Here is a 20,314-nt window from a genome sequence, read left to right on the forward strand (position 1 = left end):
CATATGCTGTGGGTGCAACCCTGAAAAGAAAAAAATTAAATTTAATTTAATTTAAAAAGAAAGAGGTGGCAAGCAAAAGGCCTTTCTATCTGCTAACACTGAAGTAGCAGCCACAGTAGCATTTCTGCTGGGAGCCAGGCAGGTGGAAGGCAGGTCAAAGAGAGACACCCAAACGCCACTGGGCCCACTGGGACGAATTCAACAAAATGGAGCATGACACACTTCTCTTGAATGGAACAAATGAGATGTGGTGGGGGACAAAAAACAGAAGTGTCCTACACCCCAAAAATATGATGGGTTGAAAGAGAAAAAAAAAACCCTGAGAAACCTCCCCATCCTGAAAAATTTTAAATTTAAAAAAAAAAAAAACTTGGAGTTCCTGTCGTGGCTCAACAGTTAACGAACCCAAGTAGAATCCATGAGGACGTGGGCTAGATCCCTGGCCTCACTCAGTGGGTTAAGGCTCCAGCATTGCTGTGGGCTGTGGTGTAGGTCGCAGACGTGGCTCGGATCCCACAGTGCTGTGGCTGCAATGTAGGCCGGCAGCTACAGCTCTGATTTGACCCCTAGCCTGGGAACCTCCCTATGCCACTGGTGGGGTTCTAAAAAAGGACAAAAAAAAAAAAAAAAAAAAAAAAAAGAAAAAAAAGAAAAAACCTTTAAATATTTATGAGTGATTTTCCAATATTGCTATATGGCCCTTGTCCCACCTCCTTCAAAATCATTCCTCCTATTAATATTACTGAGAATAAGCAGGAACCATGACAACATGGAAGTGACCTGGGAGTAGCCATTTAGGAAGAGCTGCAAAACAATGGTTTTGAAGTTTGGCTTTGCCACTGACCACAGCTGGAGTACCTGGGCAGGTCACCCAGTACCTCAGAGCCTCAGTATCCTTTTCTATAAAAGGGCAGTGCTGCTTATGTAGGACTGCTGGGAAACAAGAACAAGGAGCCCTACATAACTCCTTTCAAAAGGCCTAACACATAAGGCAAATGTTAATGTTTCCCAAAGTCTCATCTCCTCTGTGTGTGAGCATATCCACACTGATGGCTAATCTCAACTGTCCCAAGTTCCTGACCAAGACCCTAAGGCACAGAGGCAGGCCATGGCAGCAGCGCCCACCTTCTCCTACAGAAACGACACGGAAGGAGCACTCTCCGCACCTGCACTCTCCGCACCTGCTGGCTCAAGAAGTATCTTTTTTTTTTTTTTTTGTCTTTTCTAGGGCCGCTCCCGCAGCATATGGAGGTTCCCAGGCTAGGGGTCGAATCGGAGCTGTAGCCACCAGCCTATGCCAGAGCCACAGCAACACAGGATCCAAGCCACATCTGCGACCTACACAACTCATGGCAATACCGGATCCTTAACCCACTGAGCAAGGCCAGGAATCAAACCCACCACCTCATGGTTCCTAGTCGGATTCGTTAACCACTGCCCCACGACGGGAACTTCAAGAAGTATCTTGCGACACAGGTCTGGGTCACTGGGCCATGAATTTTTCACTCGTGACAATTCCATACATTGTCCCCTCATGTGTTTTTCCTAATTATTTCACCCTCTGTTTAATTGATACCATCATTCCATTCCTGATTCTACATTGTCTCCTCCTGTGTTTATCCTAATTATTTCACCCTGTGTTTAACTGATACCACCTTGCCGTACTTCGTACTTCATGAGTTGTGACGCACTGCTTCAAGATAAGAAGTCTAAACATATACATGTGCAAAGGGCTCAGAGCAAAGAGAAGCAAAAAAGAGTCTGAAGATACAAGAATCAGGAAAAAGTTAGAGCCTAGTTTCTTTGTTTCAAAGACCATGCGATTCACAAAGTGCTAAAAGGAAAGAGACCGTGTTACTGAAAGGGAACAGTTTAAACAGATCCTGGATTCAAAATATTCAACTACACTTAACCAAATTAGCACATTTTCACAATTTAGCTAAATCCAAAATAATTCTTCTTTATCAGATATTGGTGGCAAAATATCCTGCCCAGACTTATTTAAGAAATCAAAGCCACCAAAGCTCCAACATCACATGCAGTTAAACTGAGGAGGTGCTATTTCTAACGTTTTCCTAGAGCAGCAATTCTCAACCTTGGCTGCACAATAAATTCGCCCAGGGAGCTTTACAAAGTACCAACGCCTGGATCCCAGCCCCAGAGAGGCTGATGGAATTTGGTTTAGAATATAGCCTGTGAGTGAAAAGTTTTCAAAGTTCCCAGGTGATTCTAATGTGCAGTCAATGGGGAGAGGCACTGCTTTCATGCTAAGCACCAAGACGCATTAATTCTTTGAATGAAATGCTGAAACATCTACTTCCCAAGCACATTCTCACACTGCAACTTAGTCTAAAAATATATATATAGTACAACAACCAAATACTTCTTTAAAATGTATGCAACACCCTTCAGCATATAAAAAATTCCTTAAATGATATGAGGGTAACCATGTTAACTGAAAACACTTCTCAGAAAGTCATTTTCCAGCGTGCACTTTAATAACACTGGCATCATTAAGATGGGTAATCTCGGGAGCTCCTGTTCTGGTGCAGCAGAAAAAAAATCAAGTAGTATCCATGAGGATGCGAGTTTGATCCCTGGCCTCACTCAGTGGATTAAGGATCCAGCATTGCCGTGAGCTGTGGTGTAGATCACAGACATGGCAGATCCTGCATTGCTGTGGCTGTGGTGCAGGCTGGCAGCTGCAGCTACAATTCAACTCCTAGCTGGGAAACTTCCATATGCAGTGAGTGTTGCCCTAAAAAGCAAAAAAAAAAAAAAAAAAAAGTTTGATAACCTCATCAGTATTCATAACCACCCAATACTATAAGTAGCCAAGTACTTTTTTTAAAAAGGAAAAATAAAAAACTAAACTTCAATGATTTCAAATCTCAGCCAGAAATGGAAGAAAAAGATAGACAGTGCTCTTGCAAGAGCAATGTACTCTTTGGACTGTCATTTTCAACCATGAAAAGTGTTATTGTAGAGGGTTTTTTTAATTATAAAAAGTTATATGCCACGTATGCAGCAAACTCCTGCCTCTTTTAGAATAAGAGTACCAATAGGAAAAAACATACTCGAGGAAGAGTTAAGTCAAATATTATGACCCATACTATTTACAAATCAATCAATGTCCCTCGCCAGCTAGTTTTGTAATTATTTTCATATGATCTGCTATGTTTATCCAAGTACAGTCCAACTGAAGGCAGGATTAGAAATGGGAAAAGTCTAAATATTCTGAAAACAATGACACACTTGTAAGCAATGAGGAAAAGGGAAACACAAATTTTGTGATGACCTTAATCTGTATTTGTGGAAAAGTATTTAAAACTAGAAAACAGTTTTAAAAGGTAAAGTATCAGGGGAGGTGAAGGTCTGGAAAATCCCTGCCCATCAGCAGAGATGTCACAATAGGAAAATCTCCTTCCAAGAGAACAGAATGGCCATCCCAGGGCCCATCTGCTTGGTTATGATGTCACAACGATGGGCAAAACTTGTCTCAGAAAAACCAATGAAGTTTGTTTGGAAATGATCCAGTCATTGGAATAGTTATTTTCACCAAAAGAAAAAAGGAGAGGAAAGAAAGCGAAGAACACAAAGGAGTGATGTTGAAATCCCACAGGCAAACTCAACGGGGAAGAGCCATTTCCTTTCAGAGTTGGCTAAAAAGTGCTTCAGCAAATAGCAACAAGGACTCCTTATGGGTTCTCAAAGCGCTTAAGCTGGCCAACACCTGCTGTTTGATCATTTAATCGTCTATGATTGGGAGTACTGGAAAAAGTAAAGTTGAAGACCTCATTAAAAACAGAAAATGAACAAATCTTTCTTCTCCGCCAATTTATGCTGCTGGAAACCTCCAGGTTGACTTCAGCACGGCTGCTATATTTGGCTCCATCACCTAAGGATGAGAATGCGAGGTGAAATGTGTCTTCTTTGCAGCTTCTCCTGTCCCTCATCTGGGTACGAGCCTCAGTCTGGGGTGCTGACATTGGCAAAAATCCCACCAAATACTCTCCAGCCTTCCTCCTGAGTGTTTCTGAGTCCTCTTTCAGAGGCAGTTTAATTCATTGTGGAAATAACCAAACCAAAGTAAGAAAGACGATAACATAGAAAAGAACAAAACCATCTGTCTCAACCCAAGCAACACAGACTTTTCCAGAAGTCTATGAGGATGGCAAAAATGAAATATTAAAAAAAAGAGAGAGAGAGATGTAACTGAAGTTGTATTCAATCTGGCAACGTTCCCCATATTTCCTGCTACTCCGAAACTGAGTGTGTGCAGGGTCTCTTTGTTACCAAGCACATGCAAGTCTGGAAATCTGAGTACACTTGCCATGTTAACTCCTGCTTACTTTTTGAAAACAAAAATGAGATGCTTAGCATTTTAGCAAGGCGTTTCTAACAAATGCATAAGAATATGTTAAAGTAAATTCAATTAGTACATTTCATTATTATCTGAATCAGCTATGACACAACTTTTAAATTTAATGTTCCAGAAATAAAAACTGTTTTCTCCAACCAAATCATACATATTCCTAAGCTAATGTAACTTTAGAGCTATAAAAATGAGTTACTTTTGCACATATGATCCTCTCTAATTTCTTAAAAATGATATGTCTTCAAATTATCCCAAAATTTCCCAATTCTAATCCTGCCCTCAACTGGACTATACTTGAGTAAACACAACACCAAATCATACGAAAATAATTATAAAGCCAAGTGGCAAGGGACAGTATCAAATTGAATATACTCAAAACAGTGGTACATTCAGGAAAGTAGCCTTGTATTTTAATGCTACACCCTTGATATAAAAGATTCCAGGAGTTCCCGTTGCGGCACAGTGGAAACGAAACCAATTAGGAACCATGAGGTTGCGGGTTCAATCCCTGGCCTTCCCTCAGTGGGTTAAGGATATGGCATTGCCATGAGCTGTGATGTAGGTCGAAGATGCAGCTCGGATACCACGTTGCTGTGGCTGTGGTGCAGGCTGGCAGCTGTAGCTCCGATTAGACTCCTAGCCTGGGAACCTCCATATGCCATGGGGCAGCCCTAAAAAAAAAAAGTTTCCATAAGAAACAGCCAATTGAAGTCTGTTACCATATATAGTGAGGAATTAGGTGGGATACAAATAATTAATTTACTGATTAGAAAGTTCTTTAGTTCACAAAGAATGGAAAATATTTTCATTGATACAATAGGGAAAACACGCATGCTATACCTTCTAGATTTTTAAGCTGATGTCCTCAAATTGGTACAATCTTTTCCCTATAATAAATAAGATTTGCAAAGTATTAAACACAACTATAGAGATTAGGTTAAACAGCACACAGAAAAAGTTTTTAAAAATTTTTTAATAAACTCAATTTAAAGGGAAAAAACCTCTGTTGACTAAAAGAACTGATCAGAGGACCCAAATACTATAATTTAATTTTCAAAGGATGAGAGAAGCTTGTGTCAGATAATAGGATAACCACTCTCTCAAATGACCATTAAGCAAAGTAAATATCTAGAGCTTTATTCTCCAAAATAACCTACAAATCATAGCTAATTCATTCCTCTAAAGTGATGGAAGGGGGAAGGGGAATTGGGGAGGGGGAGGAGAAGTACGGAAGGAACCACAGGATCAAGAGAAACGAGAAATAATAAACTAACACTATAGCAGAAAGCAAATGAGACCAGGGCTTTGTTCTGAGCACTTGAGTTACTTACAAATACTGTCAGTGAAGCAAAGCAAAACATCTTCATAAACATGATACAGGAAGAGAAGGGCAAAATGCCAGAATTTTTCTAGTTCAAGACTGAGAAATTTTTTCATTACGTACATAAGAGAAACAGATGGTACATCATGTACTCAATCTATAAATTTACAGTGAATTTTTGTTGTTATACCACAATACTGGAGTGACTTGACACTGTCCTGAATTACAAAACATAATTTGCTAGTAATCAGTGTTTCTACTTAAATGATTTTAAAAGGGGTTTTCAGAGTTCCTGTCATGGCTCAGTGGTTAACGAATCCAACTAGGAACCATGAGGTTGTGGGTTCGATCCCTGGCCTCCCTCAGTGGGTTAAGGACCTGGCATTGCCATGAGCAGTGGTGTAGGTTGCAGACACAGCTAGGATCCTGAGTTGCTGTGGCTCTGGCATAGGCCGGCAGCTATAGCTCCGATTGGACTCCTAGCCTGGGAACCTCCACATGTTGAGGGTGCGGCCCTAGAAAAGAAAAAAGACAAAAAAAATTTAAAAATTAATTAATTAAAATAAATAAATAAATAAAAGGGGTTTTCATTAAAATAATAAATTAAAAAAAAAATTTTAATGGCCACACCTGCAGTACATGGAAGTTCCTGGGCCAGGGAATGAAACTGAGCCGAAGCTGCACCAACAGTCAGATCCTTTAACTAATTGCACTGGGCTGGGAATTGAACCCCCACCTCCACAGCAACCCAAGCTGCTGTAGTAAGATTCTTAACCCACTGCACCACAGCAGGAACTCCCAAACAATTTTTTTTTTCTTTTTAGGGCCTCACCAGAGGCATATGGAAGTTCCCAGGCTAGGGGTCAAATTAGAGCTACAGCTGCCAGCTTACGCCACAGCAACATGGTATCCGAACCCCATCTGTGATCTATACCCTAGCTCACAGCAAAGCCGGATTCCCAACCTACTGATCCCCAGGGATCAAACCTGCATCCTCATGGGTACTAGTTGGATTCATTTCTGCTGCACCACGACAGGAAATCCTAAAAAGAATTAATTTTTAAATAGACAGAATTACAGAATTTTGGTTGTGAAAATAAATGTTTGCCTTTGAGTGTAATTCCTTACTGAAAACATGAGGAGACTGAGGACCGGAGGTGAAAGTGATTTGTTCAAAGTCCAGATTCAAGTGGAGAACGCAGGCCCTCTAACCCAGAAGGCAACCTTCCTTCTATCACAAGGTTCAGCATTCATCACACTTTTGCGTCGTCAGTTTTCAAAACTATTTTGCTCATTTTTTCTTTGCTTTTTTAAGAAATAAGCACTACGCCCAGCTCCAAAGTCGTGATTTTTCCTACACCTAAAGCACTCCTGGCTCTAAGCATTAAACTGTAAATTGTGATGGCACTGATGTAGTGAAAGAATGAGAAAATGAAACTGAGTTTTCTGTGACTTGGTAGCAAAGACAAACTAAAAATGAGAATCCCAGTGCAGAAGAAAAAACTGAGAAGGACATGTTTAAAGTCTAAAAACCATAAAGTTGGAGTTCCTGTTGTAGCTCAGTGGTAGCGAACATGACTAGGACCTACGAGGATGCGGTTCGATCTCTGGCCTTGCTCGGCGGGTTAAGGATCCAGCACTGCTGTGAGCTGTGGTGTAGTTCGCAGACGTGGCTTGAATCTGGCGTTGCTGTGGTTGTGGCATAGGCTAACAGCTCCAATTCCAGCCCTAGCCTGGGAACTTCCATGGCCTTGGGTATGGCCCTAAAAAGACAAGACAAAAAAAAAAAAAGTAAAATAAAATAAAAACTATAAAGTCAAGTAAAATGCCCATCAATTCTTGGGTAAAACTGAAGGAGTATGTGCTGAAGGCTGAAAAAAGTGGGATTTAGGATAATAAAAGAAAGGATGTCACGTTTATGGAATTCACTGTCACCTGGTGATACAGACTGAAAAAGATAACTTCTGAAAAAGCAGATTAATTCTTCACTCGTGTAATAAATTCTGAGGGAAGCCAAGTGTGCCCTCGAGTAGCATTCCTAACCTCTGAGGCTGACCACAAACCAGAGACCCAGGCTCTTTGATAAAACCTCAAAGCAATCTTCAGCAAGCCTACACTAGTCTACATGACAGTGGGTCAGACCCACTTAGCAAGCCTTAAATTCCTACTGGAGGGAGTTCCCTTCGTGGCTCAGTGGAAACCAATCTGATTAGCATCCATGAGGATGCAGGTTTGATCTCTGGCCTCACTCAGTGGGTTAAGGATCCAGCGTTGCCATGAGCCGTGGTGTAGGTTGAAGACACGGCTTGGATCCCGAGTTGCCGTGGCTGTGGTGTAGGCCAGTGGCTACAGCTCTGATTCAACCCCTAGCCTGGGACCCTCCATGTGCTGCAGGTATGGCCCTAAAAAGACCAAAAAAAAAAAAAAAAAATTCCTACTGGAAAGTAAGAAATTCCTCAATGGAGTGAGTACACATTAGCTCAACCTGCTAAACCATTTCTAAACAAATACAGGGGAAAAGAAAGTGAAGAATGATACCCCTAAGTCAAAAATCTCACCAACTCAATACAAAAATGGAAAGACTCACTGACCAGTCCCTGGGTTCCACAAAACAGGAACCTTGTTTTCCCACCACCTAGCTCAGTGCCAAGCATCTAGTAGAGCTCTCATAACTGTCAAGTTAACAAGTTCTGCTCTAAAACTATAAGTTATCTCCCTAGAGGGTGTTAAGCTAATTATAATTAATCATTTACACCACTGTGGGATTAACCAATATGGGGTCAACAGCAAATGTGGGATTAACACATTTTAGAAATTATCAAAGTACCTAGGTTGGGGTGGTTAAGAATATAGACCAGTAAAACCCCTTGGCTGCTAGAAAATGAACCACTAAGATCACCGTTTCTAGGGAGATTAGGATGTAGTTAAAGGCCAAAGTCTAAAACATATATGAAAATTTTTAAAAATGCACAGAAAAATACTTCAGATTGAAGAGATTAACTGCAATTCACAAGATTCCAAGGAAAACATTTATCCTAGAGTGTTCTAATCCAACAGCTATTAAAATGAAATGAATTATTAATGACCATATACTTTTACTCTCCCATGTATACACCCCAAACTCATCCTTTAGTCATGGCCTAAGCACAAATACAGAAACTCAAGTATTTACAAATAAATTTAAAAATGTGTATTGGATTTGGAACCAAATTCTCCTTAAAGACATTATAATACTCATTTCGACGGTACAAATTTTATTTAAATTACCAATTATTTAGCACTAGTGCTCTCACTGAACGTTTCTTTTCCTCCCTTCATTCTCGGGGAAGGTGACACTGTAGTGACCGTTTTGCTTCAGAAATTGTGACCACTTGAATCTTCCTCAGCCAAACCTGGAACCAACTCCATGACCAAGGGAAAAATCCACTGATAACCTCCACCACATAAAGAGGCAGAGTCCAGGGCCACTTGTCCAAAACTGTTCTGTGCCATCACACCTGACCTCCATGTGTCCATGTGCAAATCTCTCCTTACTACAGAGTTGGGGGGAGGAGGGGGAACAGTTTCAACAGAGAAGGCAGCTGTTCCAGCCACCAGCAAACAGTATTAAAGAGCTGACAATTGTGACTTCTACAACGTCACACTGCCACAAGATAAGGATTCCAGTGGCTATTGTTTCTTATAAGAACACTTCCAGTTAACCCATACAGCACAGTCTATGAAATGATGCAGCACACTGACCTGAATATAATACACACACACACACACACACACACACACACACACACACAACAGAATTAAAGGATTATTAGGATACCGGATGTCCAAACACTGCCAAAATGGGAGCCCACAGAGATAATAAAAGTGCGAGCAGCAGCAGGATTAGAAATCGAAAGGATTACAACAACTCTGCTCCACACAATCATGTGCCAATAGTGAGGCCACCAAAGCCGGTAACATTAGGCAGCCTATGCTGTAAATTCCATTTCTTTTTCTTTGCAAAGGTACATCCTAAAGACCCATGGCCATTCTCCCCATCTCTAGAAATATCAAGGCATCAAAACAAAGTTCAAAATTAAGGAGAGATCAAAAGCAAAAAATTAATATACCTTTTAAAATGAAAAACAGATAGTTATGGAGTTCCTGTTGTGGCTCAGTGGAAACAAATCTGACTAGGAACCATGAGGTTGTGGGTCCGATCCCTGGCCTTGCTCAGTGGGGTAAGGATCCAGCTGAGCTGTGGTGTAGGTCACAGACACAGCTCGGATCTGGCATTGCTGTGGCTCTGGTGTAGACCAGTAGCTGTAGCTCTGATTAGACCGCTAGCCTGGGAACCTCCATGTGCCACAGGTGTGGCCCTAGGAAAAACAAAAAACAAACAAAAAAAACAACAGATAGTTATGCACATATACCATACTTCAGTTAACACACCTTGGGCACTGGGGTGGGAGGGGGGGAATGAAAGAAATCAATTAACTGCTAATAAGCAAATTTGTAAATCTTAGGACCTCTGATTAATGGAGCCAAGCACAGAGCCATAACAGCACCAGTCCTTACATTGACAGCTCTGCCTAAATTACAGGTAACTCCAAATGACACTGTTATAGTTCCTGGTCCCAGGGCGATAGAGCAAGGGCCTGGAATGACAGTTATCTTGCTGCCTTGGCCAGGACCCTTACACTGCTATCATCACTGGTAGCCGACTGCTGAGAAAAAGCCAGCAGAGGGAACATGGAGCCTTTGGGCAACTGAGGGCCTGGTAGAAACCAACCACCACAGCATCAGCCCAGAAGACTGGCTCCAAACTGTCAGACATGAGTACACACAAGCTTTACACATATTCTGTTTAAATATTCTGCTGTGAGACCTCCAAAGAGCACCACAATCAAACACAACTGTCATGGGCAAATTCAAGAGGGATATTTCCAAGTAGGGCATAACTATAAATACATACTCCAAGTTTTTTAAAAAATTAATGTGCACTTAGTATAGCCACTGAATGTGAGGCCTCCTAATGGGATCTTAGAGAACTCGCCATTCAAATCTCTTTTTAAAGAGTGCAGAGCTGTGACTTGACTAAAATTAAAAAAAAAAAAAAAAACACGTTAGTGGCAAAAGCAGGACACAGTTCTCCCTACAGTGTGTTTAATGCTTTTTTCACTCTGCAAAGTGACCTTAAAAACTGGTCAGATGACCAAGGCACAATTTTATTGGTCACCGTGACAGCAACAGAAGGATGCAGTAATAATTTCAGTAAGAGCAAAGCACAGCTGAAATTTTGAAGAGGGTAAAAGCTTTAAATATACGCAAAAAAAAAAATTTTTTTTTCTTTTAAAATTAACATTAAATGGTGGAAGCCCTTCCTTTAACCTGTGTTTTACTTGGCAATCTGTCACATCAATCCCAGCAAAAACTATGCCTTGTGTCGCCTAATTTAAAATGTAAAGGCAAACAGATCTGGAAAAATACAGCTTTATTCTAGCACTTAATTTATACTATAGTGTACTGTAATTATGCCTGAAATAAAAGCTATATTCTGAGTAAAGACAAAAAGCTCTTGTTAATGACATTCCATTCCCAATGTAGACTCTAACAAAAGGCTTCTTCATTTGGAGCCAACTGTCATTATACTTTGCAGCTTGTATGGAGCTATTGGACTAATATTTGTACTGGGATTAGTGCTGGGATAACCAATCAGTTAACTCCTCCACTGCAATTTTCTCTTATCTTCCAATAAATGACCAAAAGGAGAAAAAGAAAACTGGCGGGTGGAACGACAACTATATTTATGAGATTAAACTCAAACCCTTCACAGTTTGCCGGGCAACTAATAACCCTTTGCCAAGCTGTTCATTTAATAATGAGTCAGCTAAGCCAAAAGCAAATGTTCCTCCAACTACCAATGCTACACTAGTCGTATCCACACTGACGAGCTCCAATTATTTATGTAACATACTCCACTTAGAATGAGAAGTCCAAGTTGCCCTGTACAAAAAACAAACCCCTCTTGTTAGCCAATAAGAAAGCAAGCTACCCTGCAGTATTTTGAATAACTGGAATTTATAGGAGATTTTGTAATCTATGAAAGCCGAACTGACCAACAAATTATTGGGAGAATAATTCCTATTTGTGCCACCGTTCAAGACCAAGGGCCAGAAGCTCGCCATCTGGCTCTGCACTCAGTATCATGTGACCTTAGGTCATCTGAGATTGTTCTCTCATTTCATTAAACAGAGGGTTAACACTGAGACCATCCCCACCTGGGGATTAGGAGGACTGAGCAAAATTCTGTTTGTCAAAGCAAAGTAAGCTGTATACTCTACAACACAATCCTGAGGAGGAAAAAGCCATGTGGGCTACTTTCCAAGAAACACGGGTGTCCAAACAGGAGAAAACACCAAGTTTTCTTTGCTCTCTCTCTCCTCCTTCTCCCACCCACCCCTATATACCCATGAGTTAAGAAAAGCAACCAGGGAGTTCCCGTCGTGGCTCAGTGGTTAACGAATCTGACTAAGAACCATGAGGTTGTGGGTTCGATCCCTGGCCTTGCTCAGTGGGTTAAGGATCCAGCGCTGCTGTGAGCTGTGGTGTGGGTCGCAGACGAGGATCGGATCCGGTGTTGCTGTGGCTCTGGCGTAGGCCATCGGCTACAGTTCCGATTAGACCCCTAGCCTGGGAACCTCCATATGCCGTGGGAGCAGCCCTAGAAAAGAAAAAAAGAAAAAGAAAAGCAACCAGCAATATCCCCTTCACTTTCACTTACTAATAGTTCATCCATGCTGGTCTGGCATTTTTCCAAATTGATCCGCTTTATTGCTACACGTTCTTGCCTGGGTTTGCATAGAGCAGCCTGAACCACAGCTGTAGCTCCACTGCCTGAAACAAAATAAAAACAACATCAGTTATCAAATGGTTACTGTTCATAACCCCCTTCATAAATTAATGCCTTTTTTTTTTAATTTTCTACTCAAAACATTACTGTTTGACATCTTTTTAAAGAGTTTCTTGAGTTTGAAAATAATCATCTGGAGGAGAAAAAGGAAAAACAGGATCTTTCCAGAGGATGCAAAGACAGTAATCAGCATCCAGAGGCTTAACAACCCAGGAAGGTGACCCGCATCAAAAGAGCCCACTGCAGTAGAGCGTGTTCACTGCTGCCCAGAACAAAAGCTGAGAAAGTGACAGGTCTGGTGTCACAAAAATAAGGGACATGAGCATCTTAAGCACAACCTGCATGGAAGCCATCACTATCCTAAGGTGCTGATATTTTCTAATTTCAGTGCCTTTCAAATATCTCAAACCTTTCTCCCACTTCAGTCCAAACCAAACCACTCCAGCCTGAGCTACTTCAGGGCTTCTGCGAGATGCTGTGACAACTTATCTGCTCTGAGCACTCTTTGAGCTTACTTCTCCTGAGCTTGCTCTACAATTAGAAAAGGAATCAACCAGAGTATTCTCATGTTGAAAGCAGGATACTTCGAGGATGCCAAGCAAAATGATGCAAATCTGTAATTACAAAAGCTCTCAGCATTCATATGCATCTCCCATTTCTAAGGTTTCATGATCATTAGCTAATGCACTCAAACTCCTAGGAGACGGAGTCATGTCATTATCCATATTTTATAAGAGCAAAATGTAGACGACGTGTAATGATTTGTGGCAGAGCACAAAGAGCTCCTAATCGGATTTATATCCCACAGGGGAAAAAAGACCTCCAGGTTAAGGCATCTCAATCCTGCAAATACCAAAAATCTTATTCTCATCACATAAATCCTCTACCTCTGCAAGACTGCCAAAGGAGAAACAGCCTGTACTCAAGACTGTGCAAAAGGCGGCTGGATATGACCACTGACCGTGCTCCTTGAAGTTTTTCTTAGAAGAAAAAAAGGAAACGGAGTTCCCACTGTGGCTCAGCAGTAATGAACCCATTCATGAGAATGAAGGTTCAATCCCTGGCTGTGCTCAGTGGGTTAAGGATCCGGCGTTGCCATGACCTGTGGTGTAGGTCACAGATGTAACTTGGATCCCGTGTGGCTATGGCATAGGCTGGTGCTTGCAGCTCAGGTTAGACCCCTTGCTTGGGAATTTCCATATGCTGCTGGTATGGCCCTAAAAAAGTAGAAAAAAAAAGTTTTCTTCAGGTACTACTTCCCAAATGAATCATCACATGTCAATAAAGTGGGGTGGGGGAAGGTAACATCTTTAGCAATAAGTAGGAGAGATCAGTATTAGCTTTCCTGAAAAAGTCAAGCCTTTCCTATCAAGGCTTGAAACTTCTTGTGCAAATCAAGGCTTTCCCATTCCCAGGAAGTACCCAAATGAGTAGCTTTAAGGCTGAAGTTCTGCCCTGTGGTCTCATCAGCAGCTCTGGCCCCCTGACCTAACGACCCAGCAGGTCGCCCTAATGCTCCAAAGACGCGTCTCCAACTTCAAAGCTTCAGTTCCAGGAAGCCCCACCTGTGTTCACTGGGGAAGAAAATCCACACATCCTGTCCACCCACCGTACAGTCAGCATCTTCCTCACATGAGTCTCCTTAGAAGCCTGTGCATTTTTATTACTAGCTTCATTTTATATGTTAAGAGCACTAGGATTCGGAAAACTTGCCCACACAGCTAACAAGTACCTGAGCGGGGATCTGAATCAGGTCTGTGGGACCCTGAGGCCCGTGCTTTTTCCTGCTTCCCACAAGCCAGAGCACATGCCTCCCTTCCTTACTTGTTTTGCCTCTGCTAGGAAAAGATTTTCTTGTCTTCCATGGTTGTAGAGAAGACAAATAACCTAGAGGGAAGGTCCGAGTGAGCCTCACTCTAGACACCAGTCAGAGGAGCCAAGTGCTACCAACAGAGGTTAAGGGGCTCCCTGCCCCCAAGCTCACTGCTTCTCCATCAGGTGTTACTCCACGTACCATTGGATCAACCTCACTGGCCCTGCAGATCACAGCATGTTGGGTTCAACCAGAATGCTCCAGATACCAGGGCCAAACACTACAAAGAGCCCTGCTGATGGCAGAGTATTTTCCAGTCAGGATCTCCACAGAAAGAGACCCTCACTAAAGGGAGAAAGTGAGGCATAGCTAGTTAGCACTGCGCCTGGTACCCAGCAGAGAAATCAACAAACGTCTTTAAAAGAGCTGCTGATGGGAAGCTCAGTCCTACCTATTGTTAAACTCCCCCCAACCCCACCTTCCATCCTCCAGCCACTCCCAGAACATTTTCAAATTGGGAAAACTAGAAAACAGGAAAGAAGAAAACAAATTCCCAGAAAGGATAAAACCAGTGTACACAATATGGTGCTACCCACTGAGAGTCAATTAAGTCCTTGACTATAATAGCTGTCTCGGAGTCTCCTGATGGCCTAAAGGTTAAGGATCTGGTGTGGTCACTGCTATAGCACAGGTTCAATCCCTGGCCAAGAAATTTCCAAATGCCATGGACACAGCCCAAAAAAAAGCCTTCTGGAATTCTAGCTGTGATGCAGCAGGATTGGCAGCATCTCTGCGGTGTTGGAACACAGGTTAGAGCCCCAGCCTGGCATGGAGGGTTGGGGATTTGGCGTTGCTACAGTTGCAGTCAAAACTTCGGCCTGGATCTGATTCCTGGCCCAGGAACTCCATATACCGCAGGGTGGCCAAAAAAAGGGGGGAAAATAGCCTTCTAGCTTTCACACACAAATGCAAGAATATGGACATAAATAAGAATTCTTCAACGGGTAAGGGATGTTGGGTTGGCTTTGCACAGCAAAGGAAACCACTGACAAAAATGAAAAGACAACCTACTGAATGGGAGAAAATATTTGCAAATGATATGACGGATAAGGGATTAATATCCAATAGAGACAAACAGCTCATACAACTCAACATCAAAAAAACAACTGATTAAAAAATAGGCAGAAAAACTGAATAGATATTTTTCCAAAGAGGAAATGCAGAGAGCCAACAGGCACATGAAAAAATGCTCAACATCGCTAATCACCAGGGACATGCAAATCAAAACTGAAATGAGATAACACCTCACAGCTGTCAGAATGGCTATCCTCAAAAAGACCACAAATAACAAAATGTTGGAGAGGGTGTGGAGAAAAGGGAACCCTTGTACACTGTTGGTGGGACTGTGACTGGGTGCAGCCACTGCAGAAATCGGTATGGAGATTTCTCAAAAAACTAAAAATAAGAGTTACCAATGACCCTGCAATTCCATTTCTGGGTATATATCCAAACAAACAAGCAAAAAAACAAACACAAATTGGAAAAGATACATGCACGCCAATGTTTATAGCAGTATTACTTACCACCGACAAGATATGGAAGCAACCTAAGTGTCCATTAACAGCTGCATGGATAATGAAGGTGTGTGTATACATGTGTATACGTGAGTGTGTGTCTGTGTATGTGTGTGTACAAAATATTACTCAGTCATAAAGTAAAATGAAACTTTGCCATCTGCAGCAACATGGATAGACTTGAATGGCATCATGTTAAGTGAAATAAGTCAGGCGGAGAGACAAACACTGAATGATATCATTTATATGTGGAATCTAAAAAAATACAACTAGTAAATAAAACCAAAAAAGTAGACTCAGACACAGAGATGGAGCAGCTACCAGAGGGGAGGAGAGGAGCAATACAGGGGTGGAGGAGTGGGAGATACAAACTACTGGGTGTTAAGATGGGCTCAAGAATGTTATTGTACAACACGGAATACAGCCCATATTTCGTGATGGCTGTAAATGGAAAATAACACTTAAAATTGAATAAAATGTTTTCAATTTCAAAAATAAATACTAAAAAATTAAAATTTCAAAATTTCAAAAACATTAAAGGGGAAGGAGTGTTGCAGAAAAGCTTTTATTAGAGCTGTACAACTAGAGGATTGTTATTGCTTTATAACTACAGCTGACTAAAGGACAACTGGCAGCTTCTCATCTCTAGAAAGAATACATTTAACGCTTTATGACCTGAGATGAACGGACTTAGCCACTCACTGGACAATTTCAAACTGTCCACTTTGAATCCAAAGATTTCCTTCAATGGTCACAGATCAAGAACAACACTGGAGGTGCAGGAAGCCTTAAAGGCCATCAAGTCCAACCCCCTCACTTTGTGGATGAGGACACAGAGGGAAGGGAAGAGAGCTCGCCCCAGAAACCAGGTCAGCCAGCACCTTGATCTGGACTTTCCAACCTCCAAAACTCTAAGAAATAAACTCCTGCTGTTTAAGGCACCCAATCGATGGTATTCTGTTATGGCAGCTCAAGCTAATACAAAAGGCTCTCCTTTATCTGTTCTAAAGACAGTCTCCCACAATCACCTATGCTAAATTGTGCCATACCAGATAGAAGTTCTGAAAACTTCCTTTAATTCAAATAGCAGTAAGAGGCAAGATCAACCGAAGGGCCTGTGATAGGCTTCTGTAATTCTCAAGTCTTAGGTTAGTAAAACCCTTGAGAAGATTAGACAGGGATTTCATCCAGCTGTGATACTAATCCCCTCTGTGACACTGGGTCTATTTCTACTTACACCTCTGTTTCCTTAACGGGCATAATACAATCTACCTGCAAGGCTTAATTACATAACGTACTCCACATCCCTGGAAAACATTGACTCAATAAACCTTTGGCTTTGCCTGGAACTCATTTCTCCCTCTGTACCACGAAGGAGGTAGAGTCTATCTGTAGTTTATACTTTGGGAAGAGAGAGAGCCAAGTAGCTCCAGGTCAAAACTAAGTTTCATTCTGCTTACCAGAAAGATTCAGTTGGTTTAAAAGGGGGAAGAAGAGGGCTCAACTGGAAAACCAAAAGACTAAACAATCCCTAAGGTCTGATACAACACGATGCATCTAAGAGTCTAAAATGTAAGGGAATACCCAGGGAATTCAGGAATGGGTATGAATTAATATTCTATAGCAAAACTGCTCACTGAAAATGTACTTTGATATCTAACGTAAGAAAATGGTTTTAAAAAGTCTTTGTCCATCCAGATTGTGTGAGTTCACATCCCAGCCTCGCTACACATGAACTGCTCATCCTTGGATAATGGTCTTAGTGTCTCCATGCCTCAGTTTCTTCCTTTGTGAGACGTCAGTAGTATCCCTGGGTTCACAGGGCAGCTGTGAGGATCAAATGAGTTAAGACATGGAAAGTCCTCGGAACTGTGAAAGTACTAATCAAAGCTTAGCTAGTTATTACTCCTCGGGGAAATCCCTCCAGGTCAACTGTTGTCCTGCAAATGTGCCATTTTAATGCCACACAGTATTTCATGATGTTGATGCACCACAGTTTATTCATCCTTTCTTCTATTAATGAGTATGCTCTTTATGTCTTTATGTTCGTTCCCATTATGAACAATGCAGCAATAAACATCTCGTGCTTTTAAAATAGAGTATTAGTTGACAAGAACTTTTATGCTAAAGTTAGGACATGGCCAACTGTGCAGTAACACCTTGCCCCAAATGTCAGGATTTTTAAAAGGACATCAAGAAAAAAGGCATTGCATTAGCCTGTGACATGAACAGTAGCCAGTGGAAAGCGAGTTCTGTCACCACATCCTACTTAAATGAAGAGCACCGAGCCAAAACTCTAACAAGAGTTTGCCCATCTCTTAGCACATGACAGTACACCTTAATTAGGCTTAGCTGTCCTTTCTCAGTGACTACAGTCCAGAGCTGTATTAGGCTTTCTTTTTAGAGGTGCTGGCTGCTGGTGTGTAGTGAACAAAACTGACTTTGGTGCAGTGGATGACTGCTTCCAATTCTCTCTTCACCCAACTAACTCCAGGTGCTCCATTGACATCACGTGTCACCCTCATGGCCCTGGGGCCCATCAGGTCACATGACGGCCCGAAGCTGGTCAGGTGTGAATGGACGCAACCGAGAGTTCCACAGAGGCTGCCACCTGCCTCAGCCTGCTGTCGCCATGTGAGATCACTGACCTAACAGGGCATGATTCTGATTCTTGTAGAAAGGACAAAAATCCAGAATTTTGTGTGAGATCTCCTAATATAAGGCTAGCAATCAATGTTTAAAAATGTAAGCACATGGTGTGTCACGTAAAAGCTCCTCACAGGCCATGTGTGCCTCCCTGAACGACTGCTCAGTCAGCTTCAAAGGTGTACCCTTCCTTATCTGAGGGTACAAATTTTAAATTACCTATTTGATTACACACAGGAAGAAGGTGTCATTCTTCTAGGTCAAAAATGGTCCCATTTCCTATGGCTCAACATAAATGCGAATGTACTCAGGACACAGGCCCAACCTGACTGACTGCATGTCTCCACGTCACCATCTACTTCATTCCGCTACTTCTCACAAAGGGAGAACCACTAAAGCTCTTTGGCCATTGGCTGCGTTCTACATGAAAGGAACATGGGCACAGTAGATGCTCAAGTCAAACATCAAGAACAGAAACAGTGAGGCAGGTGCTACGTGCAAGTTGCTGTATGGATTCTTTTACAAATCAGGCGCTACCGCTGGCCCATCAGAATGCACCAGGCCAGGCACACTAAGGCCACATTTCTCAAGGCAGCCACACACAAGTGACGCTCCACAAACAGGTGCCACACGTGTGACAGCCAAGCTGGCTGAGTTAGGTCCTTCTGCCTGGATCAAAAGAACCTATGAGTAGAGCCTTCCGCTGAGCTTGCTGGAGCAGATCTACAGTTTACCATAAAAAATAACAATGACGAGGGTGAGGTGGAGAGATGGCCACTCAGTGAATGTACTTACATTTCCCCACTGACCTGCATGAACTACCTTCCCTGGGAAAGCTTGGCTTGTTAAAACCTTTAGATGTCACAGACCTCACCAAGAAAAGCAAGGCTCATGCATAACTCGGCAAGAACTATCTGATAAAACCTCAGAGAAACAAAAAGTCACCCAGGGCTCTGATCATAAGGGAGATAGAGGGAAACTGGTGTGTGGAATCAAATTGGAATGAATGTCATAAGTTCACCTTGGACCCCAAGCCATGTCTAAAGCGGTAAGTATTTTTTCAAATTTTAAAACACGACTCAATACTACACTTATTAAAGTCAGAAGGTGAACTGGATTATCTAACATAAATTCTAGGAGTTCCCATCGTGGCTCAGTGGTTAACGAACCCAACTAGGAACCATGAGGTTGTGTGTTCGATCCCTGGCCTCGCTCAGTGGGTAAAGGATCTGGCGTTGCCGTGAACCGTGGTGTAGGTCACAGACACAGCTCGGCTCCCAAGTTGTTGTGGCTGTGGTGTAGGCCGGCAGCTGTAGCTCCCATTCAGCTCCTAGCCTGGGAACCTCCATATGCTGCGGGTGTGGCCCTAAAAGACAAAAAGACAAAAAAAAAGAAAAAATGAAAAAAAATTCTAGGCACCTGGTTAAAGAGGAGTAGTAAGTTATGGGTTAAGGAGCTATTGAGTGTCAGACTCTAATTTCCATCTAATTCAATGTGATTAATACTGAGATTTATTCCTTGATATTTTTGGCTTTTTAAATGATACACAGTAAATAAAAGCATCACTCTATACATAAATACAATTACTTGCCAGTTTAAACTCTCACAGAGTTTCCACTGTGGTGCAATAGGATCGGCAGTGTTTCTACAGTGCACCAGGACATGGGTTCGATCCCTGGCCTGGCACAGT

At 42.0% G+C, this 20,314-nt stretch overlaps 1 protein-coding gene across 1 annotated transcript in view; it reads right to left on the bottom strand.

Moving 5' to 3' along the window:
* STK39 (serine/threonine kinase 39) overlaps positions 1-20,314 on the bottom strand; it is a 316,833-nt gene that overhangs the window by 236,918 nt on the left and 59,601 nt on the right. Inside the window, exon 2 of the mRNA XM_003133454.6 lies at positions 12,463-12,575. Within this exon, the coding sequence (XP_003133502.3) occupies positions 12,463-12,575 (113 nt within the window). The remainder of the gene's footprint in view (positions 1-12,462; positions 12,576-20,314) is intronic.

The sequence above is a fragment of the Sus scrofa genome, chromosome 15, assembly GCF_000003025.6.
Source record: "Sus scrofa isolate TJ Tabasco breed Duroc chromosome 15, Sscrofa11.1, whole genome shotgun sequence".
Taxonomy (NCBI): Eukaryota; Metazoa; Chordata; class Mammalia; order Artiodactyla; family Suidae; genus Sus; species Sus scrofa.